We start from the raw sequence: 21,614 nt of genomic DNA, 5'->3' as shown, positions 1-21,614 counted from the left end.
CTTAAATGACTTCTTCTGCTCCTACTGCTTCTTACCTTAGATGCATAGAGTGCACAAGGATCCATGTTACCTTGAAGGGTTACTTTCTTTCCTGTTCTTTCACTGCAGGAGAAGGAACAAGTCCAAACATTAGCAAATTTCCATCCATTTCTCCTTCAGACTAAAAACTTGGTGGTGGGAAAACCAGTTTCAAAGACACGCATCATTCACAATGATGCCACTTTAGAAAGTTCAATCTACAAGCACTAATGATTTGCATGAGATGTGTCCTTTTGGATAAAGGGGATACAATAAGTTAAATGTTTATTCATGGGATGTAGGAATTGCTACCAATGGTAAGATTTATTGCACCTTCATAGTTGCCCCCTTTTTGAAGTCTCAGTGGCTTGCTTGGTCTTTTCAGAAAGCAGTTAAGTGTTGACCACATTGCTGTGGATTTGAAGTTACACATATCCTGAACCAGGTAAAGACAGATTTCTTTCACCAAAGATGTGTGAATTGGCAACAATTCAGTGCTTGTAAAACCACCACCATTACTGATATTAGCTACTGTTAAAGTCCAGATTTATTTCCTTCATTGACTTTAAATTTTGAGCTGCTTTATAGGCATGGTGGTAAATGGTTAGCACTGCTGCCTCTCAGCACCAGAACTCAGGTTCGTGTCCCAACCTTGGGTAACAGTCTGGGTGGAGCCCTCCCCGGGTTTGCTGGGTGCTCTGTTTCCTCCCACAGTCCAAAGATGGGCAGCGTAGGTGGATCGGTTATGCTAAATTGCCCATTGGCAAAAGGATATGCAGCCACGGTGGATTAGCCATGGGAAATGCAGGGTTATAAAGATGGGGGTGGGTCTGGGTGGGATGCTCTTCAGAGGGTTGGTGTGGACTCAAAGGGCCAAATGGCCTGTTTCCACACTGTAGGGATCATATGATTCTGAAGTGTTGGCATAGGTAAAGAGACTGTAATGTGGCATGTGATGGCTGATAGTACCTACAATTTGGCAATGTATTTATTCCCAATTGTGGTGACGTGGCCTACAAAAGAAAATTGCATAATAAAAGACTGATGTGATACATATAGTTATTCAGAGGTCTTTTACTGCTGATTTTGTTCAGCATTACCAATTCAGTTTACAGCTCAGTTCTGAAATTGGCATGGGCTGTGTGTGGTAAGCAAGATTAGCACCTCACCCACATACAAATATCACGTCAGGAAGTCAAAGAAAACGGTTTCCTCAAAATAAACCATGCGGCTTATTGGTTACTATGAAAAAACTTTCTGGAAGACTTTTTAACTACTTATGCTCCGAATTCAGTCTTTGTTTTCCTACAATCAGCTCTTGCTTTGGCATTCTGCCTATAAAATTATATAATTTTTTCAAATAAGACTCTTGTATGGGACATAGGCACTGCTGGCAAGGCTGTATTTTTTGTCCATCCCTAGCTGCCATTTCAGAGGGCAGCTTTTTTTTTGGACAAAGTTACATGTTCACCATTCGACTAGCCTTTTAATTCCAGGTCATTTTAAAAATGGAATTCAAAATTCACCATCTGCCATGGTGGGATTGCAATCCATGACCCTAGAACAGTGAACTTAGTCCACAGATCCAGGTTACCACTAAATTACTGCCTTCCTTACCTTTACTAGTTTAGGCTTGAAATGGCTCAGCAGTATGGAGTTTAGCACTATTTTCCCAAGATGGCAAGATGGACATTCCATGTTGAATATCTCTTGACCAGCTTTGCACATTCCACCATCTATACAGCGGGGCTTAAAGAAGACTCCATTCTGCTATCCTACAATGACCCTGTAATGGTCTAGTTGTCAGCTATCATATGCCAGCAATCTCCTCAAATTTAAAAGTTTCATTCTTACCTTGGAATCCCTCTACAAGCACAATCTCCACCCCTCCCAGCCTCTATATCTAACTTTCTGCTCGGTTTCCAATTCTTAAACATCCATAACATTCATCCATCCAATCTTTGCTGCCCACTTCCCCTCATGATCCATGTCTGTCCATCACCTATCTCCAAATTAAATTAAAGGGGCATATTTTAGAAAGGTCTCTTCTGCTTCCTGACCCATCCCTTTTCTTGTCATTCCTCCAATAGTCCACCCATCTCTTGCCAGCCCACCCTCTCTTTGAATCTCCCAATCCTGACTCTCCAGCTCTCCATTTTCCATGTCCCATCTTAACATCCCAAACATATTTAAGTCCATTGTTGAGTAACTGGTCAAAAAAGGACTGAAGCTGATCACAAACCCACTTGAAGAGAACTTGCCTTCTGCCACTTGCTATTCATTACCAGAGTCCCAGGAGAAGGAACCAGCAAAAGGAAGGATCAGCAATCGGGAGGGTTGGGAAATTGGAGAAATCATAAGTCAGACAGACAGGAGGGTTGTTTATGGAGTGCCAGAGGCTACAGTTCAGAGAATCAATGAGGGAAATGGTTTGCAGAAAGCAGGATGTTTTTAAAAAAAGATAATTTATGTGATGTGGGCATCACTGGCTAGCCAGCACTTATTACCCATCTCTAACTACCCAGAGGGTAGTTAAGAATCAACCACATTGCTGTGTGTCTGGAAACACATAGACCAGACCAGGTAAGGATGGCAGTTTCCTTCCCTGAAGGACATTAGTGAATCAGATAGGTTTTCCAACAAAAGACTCTTAATTTCAGGTATTTATTCAATTCAAATTCGAAAATATTACAGGGTGTCTGGCTTGATAGTCCAGTGATAATACCATTAGGCTATTACCTCCCCAAAATGAGGGGTGTCCAGTTCAGGATCAGTAATGAGCAACACTGGCAGTGATCATACGCCAAGTAGCAAGTTACTATATTACTTTCACATTTGAGCTTTGTCGTAGGAATTTAGCAATATAAAATATTTCAACTTCCAGGTTTATAATTTTTTTTTCATAATTCTTTTTCAGATGAGAAAAAGTCCCACAGGACCTAACTGTAGCTTTTACACTGGTTTTGATGGGAAAATGTGATTTGCTTAAAACTGGTTCAGTTAAAGTTGTGACTTTCAGAAACACAATTTAATCTTTAAGTGAGATTTACTATCATTTCAGATTTTGGCAGAATGGCTACATTATGTAAACAATGATTAAGTTCCATTTCTTCTTACAAACGTTTACAGTTAAAGATTAAATTTGCTTTAAAAAAATCATATGGTGCTCTGGAAGTTCAAAGAACAACAGGCACAAGCTGTTGATTTTGTACTTAGAAATGAAGCCTGTAGTCATGTCTAACATTCACCTCTCCTTCCCAGCTATGACCTACCCACCTGAACCTGCCCTTGAAACAAAGACAATGACTGCAGGGTCAATGGCATTAACAGCTGTATAGGATGGTTGTTTGACAGGTTCAGTTCTCTGGAAGCCACACCTTGACAATAGTGCATTTGGCAGCAGTTGTGTTTATTTACACTACTTCTCAATTCGCTTGGTAATGGCTCCCAGAAATGTTGAGAGGCCATTAAGTAACCAAACAGTGACACATATTTACACTTGTGCCTCACTGACTAATTGTACACCTGGGATCTGCCATCTCAGACAAAACGTGATCTTCAAAAGGCAAGCAAGAAGGGCAGAGAACTAATCAAGTTCAAAAAAGTGAAGTGAATCATGCACAATGCTCAAACAGCACAGCTTGATGCAATGCACCAATCCTTACTACTTGCTCATCCGGAAATCATTGCTTTCTCTGAAGAGCGATATTTCATTGTAACAACCAATAATTTGCAGGAGGGGCCTAGTGTTATAGTTGGAAAACTGCAAAATGCAGCTTGGATTTAAATCCAGCCCATAATAACAGTGAAATGCCCTTTCATTGCAAAAGTACAATCAAAAGAGGTTGGAGAAGATTCAAGCCAGTTCCTAGTATGCAAAAAATAAATTCATTACAAGATGGCTTTCAGTTAGTTTTTCACAGACAGTCCACAAGAATTATTTGTTCAGAAACAGAAACATTCAATAGCTCAGTAAGGAGATGCCCTTTGAAGGCTCCAGTTAAGGGGTACAAGCCAGACTGACTTACATTTTCATTGTTTCTTTTATGTATTGGACATTCCAAAAGGCTTCAAAGCCAATGAATTGCTATTTGAAGTGCGGGCCAAAAAATCAAGTCACAACTTACATATTTAACATTGAAAACTTGTCTATTTTCATGCAATTAGATCACACAGACAAGATGAACCACTAGTATGTAATGTTGATGCACTGCCAGAAGAGCTTCACTTTGAATTTTTTATGCAAGTTTTATTTCCAATTCCACACGGATTGCATATCCACCATCCGGATCTCCCATATTCGACCCAACTCCACTCTAACCTTCTGGCTGCTGACTCCAAACACAACTTCAGTCATCAAATTCCACATCATCACTAACTCTTCTCCCATTCTGCATCAGCTTTTCCTGTGAAATGTTTCAAGATGTCGACTTTAAAGCTGTTACAAAGTACAAGCTGCTTTTTGATTCTCCTGCTAATTGATGCCACTAGGACTGTCAGACATCCTGCAGAGCACTACTTCACATGCTAAGGGAGATAGGAGCGTCACAACGTCATGGGAAAAGATTAATATATGGTCAATGATCATGAACTACATGATGTAGTTTTGAAACAGGCACACAAAAATATTTCATACATTCTAATAATTCCAGGTAGTAATTAAATGACCTGAAAGAGTGTTTCACATTTCAACTTGTACTAGCATTTTGGTCATTTCATTTTTCTCATACAGGAATACATTAGAAATATTACTCATTGGGTAGTCTTTTAAATAGTCTACATGGTTTCAATTTTACAATGAGGGGAAAGTGTAATAATCAGAATTGATCAACAATTGATAAATCAACATGTATGCTTTAACTCCCATGCTAATGGTTATTGTGGCTGGCTGATACTTGTTCTCAAAATTCAAGTCCAGAATGGGTTAACACGTTGAATAAATATTTCTGTGTTTCCTACACAGATGTCTTATCTCATCATTGTTATTTTCTGAACACAAAGCACTTATCTTACAAAAGCAGAAAGACCCATTCTGTTGTAATCCAAGTTTTTTTCTCCGCAATATATATATAGGGCCTATCATTCAAAAGAACCCCTTGATGTTCACTAGTCTTTAGTATTCTTGTTGAATGGAGTAATTAAAATATTTACTATGCTTCAACAACAAAGCTATTTCAACAAAGCCACTTTATTCTCTATTTTTATCCAGTTTAATTTTTTTTCTTCCACATTTTTCAGTTCCTCTACATACATAGTTTCCTGACCCAGTTTTGCATAGAATTTAGGAAGGTGCCTGCACTCTAGGCCTCTAATAATGACAATTTGGATCACGAAGTGTATGAGGTTGGTTCATTGGTGACTCCTCCTTCTCTCTTTAATAAACAAATGAAGGGCAAACAAATCTGTGGGTGAGCTGAGCATTTGGAGGGGGGAGGAAAGGGAGACTTGGAAGCTTCCAATATTAGCTTTAACAAAAAAGAGAAATGGGCTAAGTTGGAAACTTGAAACAGAGTGGAAAACGTGGTGAGGAATAGAAAGGAGGGGGACGTATTGAACCATCTGCTCTTCCTACTTCACAATGCACTTTGCTGTAGGAAAATTCTCAGCTCAGTCATTTACAGCTGCACAAAGTTCAAAATGCCTAACCTTTGGCTTTCCATTCATTTTGCATTACTGCATCCACAGATTTGCTTAACCGTGCCTTTGTTGCCAATGTAACCATTACTTTCCAGTATCCAAATCCTTCACCCTCATTTGCCCCAGCTTTGATTTCTGTCTACAGAGGTACTGATTTGAGCATAGGTAATGATCAGCTCCACTGTGACTGGGCCATTAGGCTTAGGAGGCTCCATCTTCCTGCAGCATGAGCAGTTAAAGGCATAATTGTGTGTCACAAAACAGTAATACTCAGTCAGAAACTATGTAACACGTGGAGCAAATGTATGTAGAACATTCATTCATTCTTGCATTTCTCTTTTGGGAAGGCAATTGAAAAATAGTATTGCGCTCAATAAGTTGATTTTAAATCATTACTTGAATGCTCTTAAATTAACAGCAGTTTGTCAGATAAATCATGGTTAAATGCTGCTCAGCGTACCGTGCAACTTTAGGCTGAATAGTCCAGTCCAACCCCACCACTTCATATCCAGACTGTGAAATATCTTCTAAGGCATAATGGGCATCTTTTGCAAATACAATCTGGGATATAAAAACACAATGAAATAGATTATTTGGAGAATAAGCAAATTTCATGTTCAAACAACTATAAAACAGAAGCAAAACACTGCAGATGGTGGAAATTCTCTGGAGGTCTGGTAGCATATGTGGAGCTAGCAATAGAATAAGTGTTTTAGGGTGTTGACCTTTCAGAACTGAGAAAAGTTCGTGGTGCTACAAGTTTTTAAGCAATGAAAGCAAAAGGATGGGAAAAAAGAACACAGAGGAATCTCTGGATGAGGAAGGCAAAAGAGATTCAATGACACTAGGGTTCCTGATGTAAAAAGAGGGTGGTGATGGGATAAGTCAAAAAAAGGAGTATCAAGAAATTGAAAAAGGCAGAACCGAGAAAACATCTGCCATCAAAAAATCATGCAAAATGAATCCCAAAACTTGTGAGAAAGAACAGAAGCAAAATGTGGCAGAGGTTAAGGCCTGATATTTAATACGGTGGGGGGGGGGGGGGGGGGGGGAATCACATCTCAAATTAAATACTGGGCTTGGAAGGGATACAGCATGGTTAACCAAAATTAAACCAGAGTGTAAAATATAGTTGGACATCATGCCCAAGCTGGATTGGTATTCGCTCACGTAGACAGCGGATCAGCCATCTAATAGAGATAGAGGAGGCTCTCATCCCATCGGAAGAAAAAAGCACAAATCTGAACAGTTCCTCCCTGGATCCTCTGATCAGTCCATCTTTCCCAATACAAAGGCTACAGTTGGGAATCAGTGTAATTTAGCTCATGCTTCCTCTGTTGTATCAGGTGTGCATGTACATATGCCTTCTTTGAGTGTACTCCCAAAATTTTCCAACAGTTAGAATTGATCCAATGCAACCTCAAAAAAAATTTCCCAGAACCATATTACTTTTACAAATCCTTAAAGAATTATCTTTACAGTCTTAGCATAATCAGCAGAGTACGATCAATTTGATATCCGTTCCCAATCAGTGTAGAACCTTGATTTCAGACCCTACTGTAGTGACAAAATTGAAACATTGTTTCACTGGAACTAGTAGTGCATTGTGCAAATCTCCAGTGACACAGGAAGACAGACACAAGATCCTAATAAATCAGGCTTTTGTCACGGGCCACCATCTCCCATCTATCCCAATAACTTGGGTAATTTATTGGCCTTTCATCCCTCAAAACATTCTAAGTCTTGCTTTACAAACTAAATTCCCCTTTCCATCAACTAAATCACTGACTCCATCTCAGTTCTCTCCATTGGAAATCTTCAGCTTCTGTGAATAATAACAGCTGTGTTTCCATTCAGTATAAAACTTAAAAATGATCACTTGACACTATTCATTTTGTACAGTTCTAAATACACCACTGTACATACACAACCTTTAAATTCCATGAGCAGCACTTTATGTGCAATTAGCTTTATTTAGTGCATCATGTAGCACAGTAAGGATCAACATATTTTGGAGAAATGACAAAATTATCTCCAAAACATTATCAAAATGTGTTAGTTCACAAGTGGCATTAGCAGAGAACAAGCAGCAGATTGACTATTTGCCATGTTACAGGCAAACTAAAGTAACCCACAATATACGTAGTACCTTTAACATAACTTTGTGAACACTGACTGGATATTGAACAGGAGTTCAATTACTCAAGGGATCTTTTGAAAATGAACAATAGGTAAATAATCCTTTGTTTTTAAAGATTATGGGAATGCTATTATTCTCTTTCTTAAATACGAAAGGTATCTCAGTGCATGACTTTAAAAGTTCAATACAATTGTCAATGCTTTTTCACATATTTCATATGTAAAGAGCTTTGTGTTTCCTGTCTGACTGTTATTGGTGTCATTTGGGCTTTTAGGTTTTTTCCTAATTCCTGAAATTACGTATTGTGGGTTAAAGGAATGGGGTAATGTACAAGAGGCCAGAAGCAGGTGAATGGCAAGTTTGAGAAATAGGTAGGCTGGCAGTTAGAGGTAATACTGAGTGATGAGACATTCCATCTGGCTTTGATTTTGTCATTACTCTCATGTCATTGATGATCTGCTTTGATAGTTAGTGTTGATAACATGGGGCTTTCCATTTCTGCAGCACCTGAATGAACGGAAACTCAATATAGCTCAAGTACCTCAACACATGGAATTCTGTCCTTCCTTTTTATCTTCACAAAGGTACATAAATCCCATAAATGGAACTAAGCCAGCCCATGGATAAGACACTTTAGCCAGTAAACAGTATGAAGGGCACACACAGATGCATAGACATAGACAACAAAAATGAAGTTTAGATCAAACTTCTTAGAGCAAATAATTTCAGATTGTGGAATCTTTTATACAACAATCCAGTTTCCCTTTAAACATTCAACATGAATTAAACGGAATACTGTCCAGAATTATGCATGTGTCAAATTCTAGCATTACAATTGAGTACTGTATACACACACAAACACCAATCTGGAGGAGGTCAGCACAGAGATCACAGAACAGATTAGACAGAACATGCAGATGTATTAAAATGTCTACTGGAATTAAAGCAGCCATACAGAATGTTATGTAATCTAAACCTGCACCAGGAGTGGAAAAGCAATCCTCTCACCAATCCCCAGCAATTGATTCAAAACTTGATATTGGGATTTAAGGTCCTAAATCAGATTTAAATTTAGAATAAAACAGATTGATTTATTTGATTTTGTATAATTCAACATCTGCTCTGCAATTAACAAAATCACACAAAATAAAATCTGGGTTAGGCACTCGTTTTTCACCTCTGACTAGAGTTCAAATCCAACCCAAACCGATGATGAAATCTCTTGTGGTGTCCTGCCATAAGGATCCAATGCAAAATGAGCTTGAACAGTTTCAATCTAGTTCTGGGTGGGTTCGCTTAATTGGCAATCTCATAATGGGGCACTGGCAAATGGGATTACATCACTGTTTCTGGTGCTTTTGTAAGTTAGAATTGATACGCATTTTCAAGGCAAAGCAAAGGGAACAGGTTACTACCACTACAAAGCTGATCAGGTGAATGTCTGATGCTGACAGTACATGCCCACATGGAAAGTAATCCATTTCCTAACTTTAAACTCCCTCATCATGATCAGAAACCAAAATAAAACTTCATTAACTATTCCTGGAATGATATTACAATGGTAGTATTTATTCCACATCCCCATTGTACTGAGAACTTGAAGAGTCAGGCAGAGTATGGGACTGGAATCTTATGCACAGGCCAGTCCAGATTGGAACTGTAAATTAGCTTCTTAAAAAGGAAATGGAAGCTTCTGTTAAGGGTGAATTTTGTTACAAATGGAAATTACATTTGGTTCAATGGATTTTGTGCTGTAATCTACAGTGTTTGCATGCGATTCTTCTACCTATACCTTATAATAATTCTTAGTTGCTGCTTAAGATTCAAACTGCATAACAATAAACTGGGGAGTGGATATTTCTCAAGGGTTTCTGAAGATGCTGCATCTTTACAGAAGGAAGGAGATCCCACAAGGGACCAACAAATGCAGGAGCAGTGACACCAAATACAATTATACAGTAATCACAACCACCCCAAGATGACAGTCTATAGCGCACATATGCATCTAGTACATCTGTGTGTACGTACATCTTGGAGGAGAAATCTTCACTGGCTGCACAAGACATGTACTGGTGGCAGGGCTCTTCAAGAGATTGAAGATGCCATCCATTTAGGTATCAGTGCTCCTTATTTCAATGCTACACCCTACAGTTAAATCAAAGGTTTGAGTAGCAAAAGTTCACACTCAGCTAATATTCAACTGGTGTCCAATTTCTGAAATGTTTTATAGGTGTTTTGTAACATTATTCCAAGTCTTTCCTGTGCAATACTCTATAGTTCCAGCATCATTGCCAACTCCACTGAGAGAAACTCATTATGTTAGTGCATTGGGAGAAAACAAAAACAGAAGCACCTTTTAAGCATAGTATTTATATAGTGCATAAAAGGATTTGTGATTACAGAACAAAATTAAAATTAATTTGGTTGATGGAAGCATGTAAAAGTCGCATCTTAGTCTCTTATCTCTCAATTCAATACTCAGGTAGAAATCAGAATAATTAGAAACAATAAATTGAAATGCAAAACTATTGTTGTATGAATATTTTCCCATCAGAATGGCAATGCCTGTCCAATGTTGTTTTATAAAAGCAGTAGTTACGATTCAGAGAATTAACCATTAATCCCTTATAAACAAGCACATTTCTAACTCATGACAATATTTTTCTGTTTTGGTCATCCCTTTTTCATCAATTTAAACACCTTATATATTGATAAAAGCTCCAGCAACCAGAGGGAATGGCCATTAATAAAGTGCCTCACCAATATCACATGCTACTTCAAGCCCTTGATGGAGCAACCCATGCTCTGATGATTAGATCATTTACTCGGAAACCAATAATAAATAATGAAATCAAAGACCACAAAAAGGAATGTTCAGGTTAATCAGAGAATTATTTCTAATAACTTATTTTTCAGAATTTCTAATTGAGGTAACAGTCTAAGGTGTCCCTGATTGACCTGCCATCCAGATCTGCCCAATTAAAAAGATGATTCCATGAATGTGAAGTCATAGTCACAAGAGAAACAGTTATTGACCTCTTTTTTTTTGACAGAATCCACTTGTTAAAAAAATGAATTTTATTAGTTACTTATAAGCTAAAGTATAGCACAAAGAACCTAGATTCTAATTAATCTGTGCTAAAGCTTCCTTTCAAAATGAAAATAAAATCCATTAGCCTGGTGGTTTATTTGGTTAACAAATTCAGTCGTAACACTTTTAAAAGATGATTTCTGGTAGATCAGATGATCAGGCTGCATTCTGGCAAATCTGGCCATGTGATGACTTGAGAAATCCAATGTGTTTATGCAGAGTATGGATTATCTGACACTTTGTCCACATAGCTCAGTTAGCACTGAGAACTAAATTTATCAGTGAGGTTGCAGCTAGTTTTTGAAAAAAAAAACTTTTTTTTATTCATTTATTCATTCCATCAACATCTCATCAGTATGTGTTGCTGGCTGAGCCAATATTTATAGTCTGCATCTAACGCCCTTGAGAACAGCAAATCTAATGCCACGGTGAATAGTTAAATATTGTTGGCAGCACTTTTTTAAAAAAACATTAATGAGAAAACAAGGCAAAGTTCTGGCAGGACACCAAAGTTAAGAGGTAAGCAAAACAATAGAGTTAAGAGATTCAACTATTGACCCATGTAAGGGAGGGGATGACACCAAGTGGTCATGTGAAGAAAGACATCATATACAGTCTGCAAGATCCAAGACTTGGATGGAATGCTCAATTCCTCCAGTACAAAGGAACATACAGAGAAAATTACTCAGTTATCTAACACATTGTAACATGGGGCATAGTACATTATGAAAGGAAACTCAACTAAATAATATTTTAAAAACTAAATACTTGAGCAATAAGAGTACACAACAGATTTAAAGTACAGCAGTGCTATTAGCATAGTTAAAACCATTAATGAGCACTTTTGCTCAAAAAGAACATGTTTGTTTAATATAGCTACTGAATAAAAGACTGGTGTTCATACTACAGGGGACTGTAACTGAGAAACACCTTTTGCAAAAAAAATTTAACCAGCCTTGAAAACAGAATTGATAAATGGGAAAAAAATTGTCCAGTCTTCCTCCCAAAGCCCACAAACATCAAAAGAAAGCATCACCCATAAGTTGATGCCCTTTGAGATCTTCTCTCTTTATTTATTCATACGAACAATAATCCCAAAGTTAACACAAAGAACACAAGAAACTACTGTATACTGTTTGCTCCAGCTCCACCTAGTGATGCTAATACAGAGCAATAATCGCAGGATTAATTTGCTGTCCCACTTGTCTTGATCCCCTGGTACCCTGCAAACAAAGCTCAAAGTATGTTCAGTGAACACCTCTTCATATTTCTTGTCAGCACTTCACAGTTTTCCAATCTGAGTATAGAGCACAACAATTTCAATCATACTATGGCCTTCATTTTTCTCAGGAGGCAGCTATTGATCATTCAAGTAATTTCATTTATATCTCTTCTAGACTCATCTTTAGTAATTTCATAAAAAAGTGATCCATTCTATTCTATTTACTATATCGCTTTTGTCATCCTATCTTCCATTCAAGTTATTCTTGATTCCTAACATTATAATTGCGTCCCAAACCAGAGAGGAGAATATCTTCACATCGAACCAATGCATCCTATCCTAAATCCGATCCCAAACAACATCAATTAAATTCTGTCAACATCTCATCAGTATGTGTTTCAGATCAGGCAACATGACTGATGATAATTTCATGGTGTAATCATCACCATCTATAATAATACCTGTGTTTTGTCTGCCGTGACTGTTTTCATCTGCCAGTTTAAGGGGTGCGTGTGTTAATGAGTTTATTTGGTGGGCACTTCCTACTGTACATGGACGCACACAGAATGAAAAGGACTGGAGCATGTGACTGAAGAATGGGACTGCTGAAGAACAAAAACAGTACAAGGTAGGGATCCCATTAACAAAGTATCCTGCCCAGAAAATCTGTTTCCATTAGGAATGGGATAGGATTGATGGGAGGGACCGGGATGCCGACAGTGAGATAGGACTGACATAGGTGGGATGGATGGACTTGGATGGAGATAGAATGAGAGATCAGATCAGATCAGAATTAAAGTATGACAAAATTATGGTGCCAACTACTCAGTACAACAATATTTTTAAAACTAATATTTTTGTGAAAATTAAGATTCACTAGATTTGAGCAAAAATGTATTAATAAGGCTGTAAATTAAAATACAAGGAAAGAGCAGTTATAATTTTGCTATGAAGCCCGAATCCTAAACAAGAGGACTTTCTTGGACAACATTGATACTTAGGAAACAATTTTCTCTCATGATAGGTACTAAAAATGTAACAGGCAGATTTCAAAGCAATACAGTGCTTACCCCTGAAATAATCCAGCGTTTTCAAAACAAAACAGTTCTCAGGTAGGCTTCAAATGTCCAGACTTCAAACAATTCACAAGGCCATATTCTGAAGAAAATTTACATTTATTGTCCTGGGCAATTTTTAAGCGAGGACAATTTTATATGCAGCTTTTTCGAGAGAAATGTTTTGTGGGTCTGTTAGTATAAACTTTGTGGGTAAAGAGAGGGGCTGGGAAACAAAAAGCATGAACATAAATTGGCTGATTGACAGGAAGTAGAAAGTACATGTAGTTGCTGATAAGTTTTTTTTTGATTAAGATGTACCATGATATTCCACAGGAGAAACTGGAAATGATGTAGAACTTTAAATATTGTGAACTGCAAGGATAGTAATAACTTCAAGAGGATATGGAAAGGAATACAGGATGGATGGATATGTGGAGAAAGTGAGGACTGCAAATGCTGGAGATCAGAGTTGAAGAGTGTGGTGCTTGAAAAGCACAGCCAGTCAGGCAGCATCTGAGGAGCAGAAGAGTCGATGTTACGAGCATATGCTCGATATACCGACTCTCCTGCTCCTCGGATGCTGCCTGGATGCACGTTGCAAATTAAATACAATGTACAGATTATAACATAATACATTTTGTTCGAAGAAAGAAGATGGGCAATATAAAATAATTAATACAATTTTAAAGTGGGTGCAATGGCAGAGTTCAGGAACTACTTACGCATACATTGTTGAAGGTAGCAGGCATGTCAAGAAGATTGTTAAAAAGGCATACAGCAGGTTTTATAAATCGAGGCATAAAATACAAAAGAATGGAAACAATAATGAATCTTTGCAATTCACTGCCTGGTATTAACAGGGGTATTGCATCTAATTCTGGGCACGATTCTACAAAGCTGTGACCTCTGTTGAGGGGATGTAGAAATAATTTACAAAATGGCTCCAGGGATGAAGGACAGACTGAATAAGCTGGAGCTTTGCATCTTAGAGAAGATTGAGAGGACATTTCATAGACACAAATAAATTGATTGATAGATGGACATAGTAGGATGAAAGAAACTATTTAGTGAGGTGAGAGAGATGTCTTTAGACATCATCCCCACATTTGACAGATTGTGGCATCAAGGAGCACTAGAAAAACTAGAGACAATGAGAATCGGTGAAAACTCTCTGCTAGTTAGTCATACCTGGCATAAAGGCAGTCAGATATGATTATTGGAGGTTAGTCATCTCAGCTTCAGGACGCTAGTGCAGAAGTTCCTCAGAATAATGTACTAGGCCCAATATCTTCAGCTGCTTCAATGACCTCCCTTCTGCTGATGATTGCACAATGTTTAGCACCTTCAGGTGCTTCACAACATTTTAGTCACTGAAATAATCCATGTCCAAAAGTAGCAAGACACAGGCAAGATCCACACTGCAGCCGACAAATAGCAAGGAACACTCACATCACACAGTGCCAGGCAATGATAATCTCTAACAATAAAGAATCTAACCAACACGCATTCAACGGCATCATCATTACTGAATTCCCAACCATCTGGATGTGATTAGTGACCAGAAACTGAACAGGACTAATTATATACTGTGGCTACAAGAACAGGTCAGAGGCTAGGATTACTGTGCCTAGTCCCTGGATGCTGCCTGACCTGCTGCACTTTTCCAGCAACACATTTTCAGCTAGTACTCACCTCCTGACTCACCCGAGGTGAGTCCTGTCTGGTATATACAAAGCACAAGTCTGAAGTGTGATGGAATACTCATTTGCTTGGATAAGTACACCTTCAACACAAGTCTGAAACATTCAAGGATAAAGCTGTCTGGTTGATTAGCACCACATCCACAAACATTCACTCCTTCCAACACCAACGCACCATCTACAACTATCTACAAGATGCACTTCAAAAATTCAAAGGCCCTATGATCACTATAATCAAAAAGGATGAGAGCAGCTGCTACATAGGAACACTGCCACTTGCAAGTTACTCACCACCCTGACTTAGAAATATACTGCCATTTCAGCAGTATTGCTGGGTCAACATTCTAGAATGCCCTTTCTAACAGCATTGTAGATGTATCAACACTAAATGAACTGTGGCAGTTCAAGAAGGCAGCTCACCACCGTCTTTTTGAGGGCAACTGGGGATTACCATAATGGTGACTCAGCCAGTGAGGTCCACATCCCAGGAATGATTTTTTTAATATATTGCTAAAAGGATTGAGGACCAGAGGAAACCAATTTCGGGTGACTATGAAAAAGACCAACAGTGACAGTGGAGAGAGAACTTAGTCTTTTTAAGAAAAAAAAGTGGTTAGGATTGAGAATGCATTAAATTTTTTTTAAAATGCAAAAGGAGGGCAACTTGTGTTGGAATGGGCAAATGCTCCTGAAAGAGAAGCAGAAATTTCACCTCACTGATTTTTATTCCACAAATAGCCAGCAAATGGAGCAAAGCATGTATAGCAAGCATGATTAAGTGTAACAAGCACTGTTCAGTTCCTTCAATCTCCTTTTTTCCAACAATAAACCTAAAACACAGAAGATGACTTTTACTTTTTAGTTGCAGTAACTTTGCAGAAGGAGCTGCAAGGGAATTTATGGTTTTTCGGCTGAAATTAAGCAAACAGGCAGAAGAATCCCTTTGGAAATTCACATTCCTAGTACTCAGAACAAAAAGGAGGAATTAAGCCTAGCAAAGTTCAAACCCAATAGCTTCTGTTCTTAAATTCTTCTCTGTGACCTACTGACCGAGCCTGACACACATGCTCTGCACTAATCAACACCAATTTTACTGACTGTGACCATGCTCAGTACTTCAGAATTATCAACATATGTTCTGTCCCCACAAATTCCCTACCTTTTTGTTTCAATAATGGTATCTGCCATGATTTGATTTGAGACAATGCACTACAATCTAACCACCAGTGATTCTCATGAGCAGCATATGGCTGCTTTTTGCTACCATCTTTGATTCTTGCTTATAGAAGCTTCAACAACCACAGATGTAAAACTTATCTTTAAACAGGCTTTTTCCTCTAACCATTTATTTTTGACCCACCCCTCTGCACCTATAATCACATATTAGAACATAAACATGTCTCAGGAGGCTGAACAAAAAAGACTTAGAGAGATTTAAATAATAGGAAAGGAAGATTTTACAATTCTGGATGAGTTACAAGCCACCAGTGAAGAGATAGAGCAGGGAATGTACAAGAATAATGGGACAACACCATCATGAACTTTGCTTATTCCTCATCTGGAATAAAAATAACTATTTCTAAATAAATAGTAAACATTTTTAAAAAGCATTTATTCTAAAAATGTAGATTGCTATCAGGAACTCTCAGAGCAGCTCCCGCAAAACCAAATTAACTTTTGTCAGCATTGTCGCAGTAAACCTTGTTAATATGCATTAATGAGGCTCCCACATTTCCATTGAAGTTAGTGGCAGATTAGAAAACACTGGGTTTGAAAACCAAGGATAGCAACAAAATATTAAGAAATACAGACTGGAATTTTTCCTTGCTGATGTGGCAGGAGTAATGGCGACTACAGTGGCAAAATTGGGAATCTGATTTTTCTTTTCATTCTTTCCCTATGTCGAGGAAAGACTTTCCCCGTTTTTCCCTCAAACCTTAAATGGTGACTTCACAATTTTAATACTGAGTGGTATCAAATGTATTCCATGAATTTGCATCCCATCAAAGCTCCAAATCACCCTATTTACATTCCACTTCTAATTTTTCTTTGCTCTACCAAAAAAATGTAGTTAGTGCAAAAATAATGAGTTAAAATTGGAGTGGGTACCTAGCAGCTGCAGCGTACTGACTGCTTGACCCAGCACCATACCACGTTTTCCACACAACATCCCTACCTCCATGTTCCATGTTCACCATCCTCACTGAGCCTTTATCTGTGCTACTCCTCAGTGCAAAACAACCAGATTCACATTGTCCTGCCTACCCCCGATCCAAGGCCTTCTACCCATGGCTTTCATGTTTCTGTCTAGTCTCTGCGTCGCTCATGCATTGCTTTGCACTAACATGAACACACACACCTTATTGTGTTTACTTGCCATCTTAGGTCTCACTCATTTTAGCATTTACTGGGCTACCTGTGTGTGGTTGGAGACACTATCTTTTCAGTGCAAAACATTTTGAGCGCTCAGTTACAGGTCGTCAACTTGGCATGAAGGAAGGAAGATGCAGGCAACTTGTGCCAGCAGAATGTCCAACACTGCTGTATGTGGTTCAAGTAAATGGCCATGTATGCAATTCAAAGGACAAGAGTCCTTCGTGGTGTGAACGGGAATGCAGTCAGTCAAGGGATACTTCCTATTCCATTCCTGGTGTTGGCTTTGGTCAGTCCCATAAGACAGGTCTGGCAGTCCAGGGATGACAGGTAGGTCAGAGTGTAACTGGGACATCAGTCTGGACAATGGGCTAGGTTTTCCTGCATTGACACAAAGGGAGGGATCGAGTACGATGGAAGTACATACAAGAGCAGTTATTATAAGCAGGAGAGTGGGCGGGGTGTTCCCAGTGAATGAGTAAGCAGCGCAGAAGGCAGAAAGGGTTAATAGTTTTGGAGGATAAGGGGAGTTAGACAACTCCTGTATTCTGTGATTGGACAATATTCATGCAATTCTGAGTGGTGCATTCCATCAGTCATAGAGAGAGGGGTGCACAATGATAGACAGTGTATGTTTGCTGGCCCATGAGTGAGAGGTAGCAGAGAGAAAATAGTGGCACTCACCTTTGCAGCACATAAGGGTTCCCTATCCTTCTTACACCACAGTTTGGAGTCCCTTTTCACTCAGAACACAACACTGACCTATGCTATAATTTTTGCATAGCCTCCTCAGACAGTCAGCCCAAAATAGAGGACTGTCCTCCTCAACATCACCTTGACTACCAATACCTTCAGATCTCTGTCTCGAAACCAGGGAACTAGAGTGTTTTTTCTATGAGATATGTTCAGGGTCAAGCACTGAAGTTTGACAGGTATTTCCTGGCTTGCAGCATCTAAAGTGGTGAGCAGTTAGTGTTTAAATATGGGTGCCAGAGGCATATTAGTAGGAAGGTATGGCTAGTGGTGAGCACTTCCACCTCGCTTGGCATGAAATTCCCAACAAAAAAAAAAGTGATGTTTCAGTTGTATAATTAATGAGGTGAAAAAAGATCACATGAGGAAGAGAAAAATTCACTGTCCACCATGCAGACCAGATGCCATGAAACTAATTCAACACCGCATTTTAATAGTATGTGGGCAAGTCCAACCAATGGAAAACATAGTTGGAAAATGAAAAGTGAGATTAGAAAGGAAATGCAAAGAAAGGTTAGAAGACGATATAATGGAACAGAATGAATTTTTATAACATTAAAAGCAAAAGCATTATATAGAGGGTATGACCAATCAACGAATGCAAGGTAATTTAGTAATCAAGGTAGAGAACATCGCTATATATATTTACAACCAACGAAGTGAGTAAGCATAAGTGTGGGTGGGGGGAATAGAAACTTTGAAGGTCAGATGTGTGCTAGCAGGGAAGGTGGCTTGAGTCAGAAAATTTCCCAACTTGGCAAACCCAATTCATTTTTGCTGTGGTTTGGCAGCAAAAAGGATCAGGTTTGGCTTGCCAATCCTTGTGTATAATGTAGGCAGCAAATGCCCAGGTGCTGAAAATGTGTTGCTGGAAAAGCGCAGCAGGTCAGGCAGCATCCAGGGAACAGGAGAATCGACGTTTCGGGCATAAGCCCTTCTTCAGGAAGGCTTATGCCCGAAACGTCGATTCTCCTGTTCCCTGGATACTGCCCGACCTGCTGCGCTTTTCCAGCAACACATTTTCAGCTCTGATCTCCAGCATCTGCAGACCTCACTTTCTCCTCAAAGATGCCCAGGTGAGCTAGTTAAAAGGCTTGCTTCCATTCTCATAGATTTTGTCCCAGTTGCATTAGAGACATTTAACCCTCACTACCCTTCCATTTCCCAATTTATTTCCATGCCAACTCATACCCCTTGCCCACCTCCATGACAAGTTTACTCCAGCAGAAAAAGTTGGAATGCTCAGAAGTGGAAAAAGAACAAAAAAAAATTATCTAACTGGTGAGGAGTTGCAGAGATTGAAGAGGGGACTATATTAAAACATATTATATCTGAATGGTCTTGACAGGGTAAATGTGATTGTTCTTATGGAAAAATCTAGAACTAGGTGTCACCCATTTAAACCACAAGGTGAAATCTCTCTCAGAGGGTCAACAATCTTTGGAGCTCTCTTCCAAGGAAGATGGTAGAAGCAAAGTCCTTGAATATTTTTACAGAAAGGGCTCGAAAAGTCATCAAGATAAACAGGAATGCAGATTGTAAGGTTATATTCATATCAGCAATGATCCTGTTGAATAGTGGAGCAGGCTCAAGGGCTGAATGGCCTATTTTTTCCATATATTTTTGCTTTGTTTCTATTACTGTATGTTCGTAACAACACAAAGCAACCCAATAAGGTTGCATCCTGTCTATCACTACTTTATGGAAATTTCACGTGGAATTGTAACAAAATGGCACAAAAGTAAATTTCATAACTCTTCAATTTTCTTCACAGTATTGAAATTAAGCAAATATAGAATTCGTAGTTGAAATAATACCAAACTACAATCTAAATTGAGCAGGGTCAGATGACACTGTAAACCACAACGGCAATGTTCATTTGTTTTATTGCTGCACCTGAACTTTCAAAAGAAATTACAGTTGTAAAATCAATCTAAGCTATTAGTTATAAATCAATAGTGTATTCCGCCTCAACCTGTCCAGACATGCTGTGACATGCCTAGGGTGGGTGAGGCTTGAATTCAGACCTTCTGGCCCAGGGATACTACCACTCTATCAAAAGAGCCCTTTGCCTCAATTCTGCATGCTTTTCCCCCAAATTTTGTTTTTAATTATTATGTGCATGCAGATGTTATCAAGACAGATGTTGACAGCGCTCACCCAAAATGATTCAAAATTTCATTAATGGCAGTTGAAACCTAATAACTTGCAGTTGGTCACAAAAATTCAGCACTGAATATATACTAACAGATTACTGAATGGCTGAGAGTGTGAAGGGAGTCTAATCTCATTAAGTTAAAATGTTCAACTGCAAAAGGGAAGCCCAGGTATTTAGAACTACCTTCCAACCTCAACTGTATTTCAATCAATCAATCTTGGCTGCCCGCAGTAACATTTCCTACAAATAATATATTAGGTGATCATTTTAGTCAGTTTCTGTTGCCTCAAAAACTCATTCAGTTACTTCCTAGCACTTTAATTGATCTCCTCCTTGGGCTAATTTTCTTTCTCTGGAGTTGCTTGCTGTATTTACAGCTACATCTCTGTGTGAAGTAGTTCTGTCAGGCACTTAAAGGTCAAGATTTTAGCTTGACAAAGTATATAAAAATAAGCAAATCATTAATGGGCTAAAAAAAACTCACTTAAAAACAAACCTGGGTTTTTAATGGCGATTGAGGTTCTCTCAGCTTATCGAATGTAAGATCAACCAAACAGAGATAAGAGTTCCCTTCACTTTCGTAAATCCTATAAGTTTATTTATGTCTAATCAGTTATAGGCCAACTATTCACAGAATGATATACCACAGGCAGCCATTCCTATTGAGCCTGTGTTGACTCTCGTGTGTAGCAATCAAATTTTTTCCTTGAAAATTCTTCCCCTTCAAGTATTTATCCAATTGTCATTCTGAGAGCCACAAATGAACATGTTGCATTAATTTCAGAAAATATTTCCTCATGTCACCTTATTACATAGGCCGCCATTTATAGCTTATAAAATATGGAACTCGCAGGATTTGACTAAAACTCGAGTCCAAACTTTTCCAAACAAACTCCACAACCATTTTACCAACAGCCAAAGAATGATTTCATCAATTCGCTTGTGCAGAACTCTAGTTCACACAGACACAAAAGGTCACCCTCTCTACATTAGCCACTTGCAGAATCTGAATTTATATGTATATATTATACTATGCACTTGACAGGCCAAATGAGTAGCATCCTGACAAAAATATAAATTGCTAAAAAATCTCAGCAGGTCTGGCAGCATCTGTGGAGAGAAATCAGAGTTAACGTTTCGGGTTGAGTAACCCTTCTGCAGGACTGAGTTTAACAGTGTGATGGTTGTCGTAAAATGTGAGGAAACATAGGCTCTAGGGAAAAGAAATATAAATCTAGAAATAAATAGCAAACTCTACAAAACTGGGTAAAAAGAGAAAAAAACATTTAACTACAATCTGAAATATGAAAATAACAAAATAAAGAAAGGAAAGAAAATGTGAAAAGGAAGTACAGAAAAAAAACAAAAGAACAGAATCCTGTCAGAAAGGTTAAGAGTAGTGTACGTATGTAATTCAGGGAAGCAATGTAAAATCTCAGATCAAAAAGGATGAGGTAGTAACAG

The 21,614-nt window shown here is 38.5% G+C and overlaps 1 protein-coding gene across 2 annotated transcripts in view; it reads right to left on the bottom strand.

Annotated features, from left to right (window-relative positions):
• urod (uroporphyrinogen decarboxylase) overlaps positions 1 to 21,614 on the bottom strand; it is a 60,510-nt gene that overhangs the window by 349 nt on the left and 38,547 nt on the right. For both annotated transcript variants that reach the window (XM_087990542.1, XM_087990541.1), the window contains 2 exons: positions 6,116 to 6,216; positions 36 to 102 (listed from right to left, as the gene is read on the bottom strand). In XM_087990542.1, the coding sequence (XP_087846668.1) occupies positions 36 to 102; positions 6,116 to 6,216 (168 nt within the window). The remainder of the gene's footprint in view (positions 1 to 35; positions 103 to 6,115; positions 6,217 to 21,614) is intronic.

The sequence above is a fragment of the Chiloscyllium plagiosum genome, unplaced genomic scaffold, assembly GCF_037043375.1.
Source record: "Chiloscyllium plagiosum isolate Xiang-an unplaced genomic scaffold, Cpla_swu_hap1 HiC_scaffold_9, whole genome shotgun sequence".
Classification (NCBI taxonomy): domain Eukaryota; kingdom Metazoa; phylum Chordata; class Chondrichthyes; order Orectolobiformes; family Hemiscylliidae; genus Chiloscyllium; species Chiloscyllium plagiosum.
This window is presented reverse-complemented; position numbering and strand designations above follow the sequence as displayed.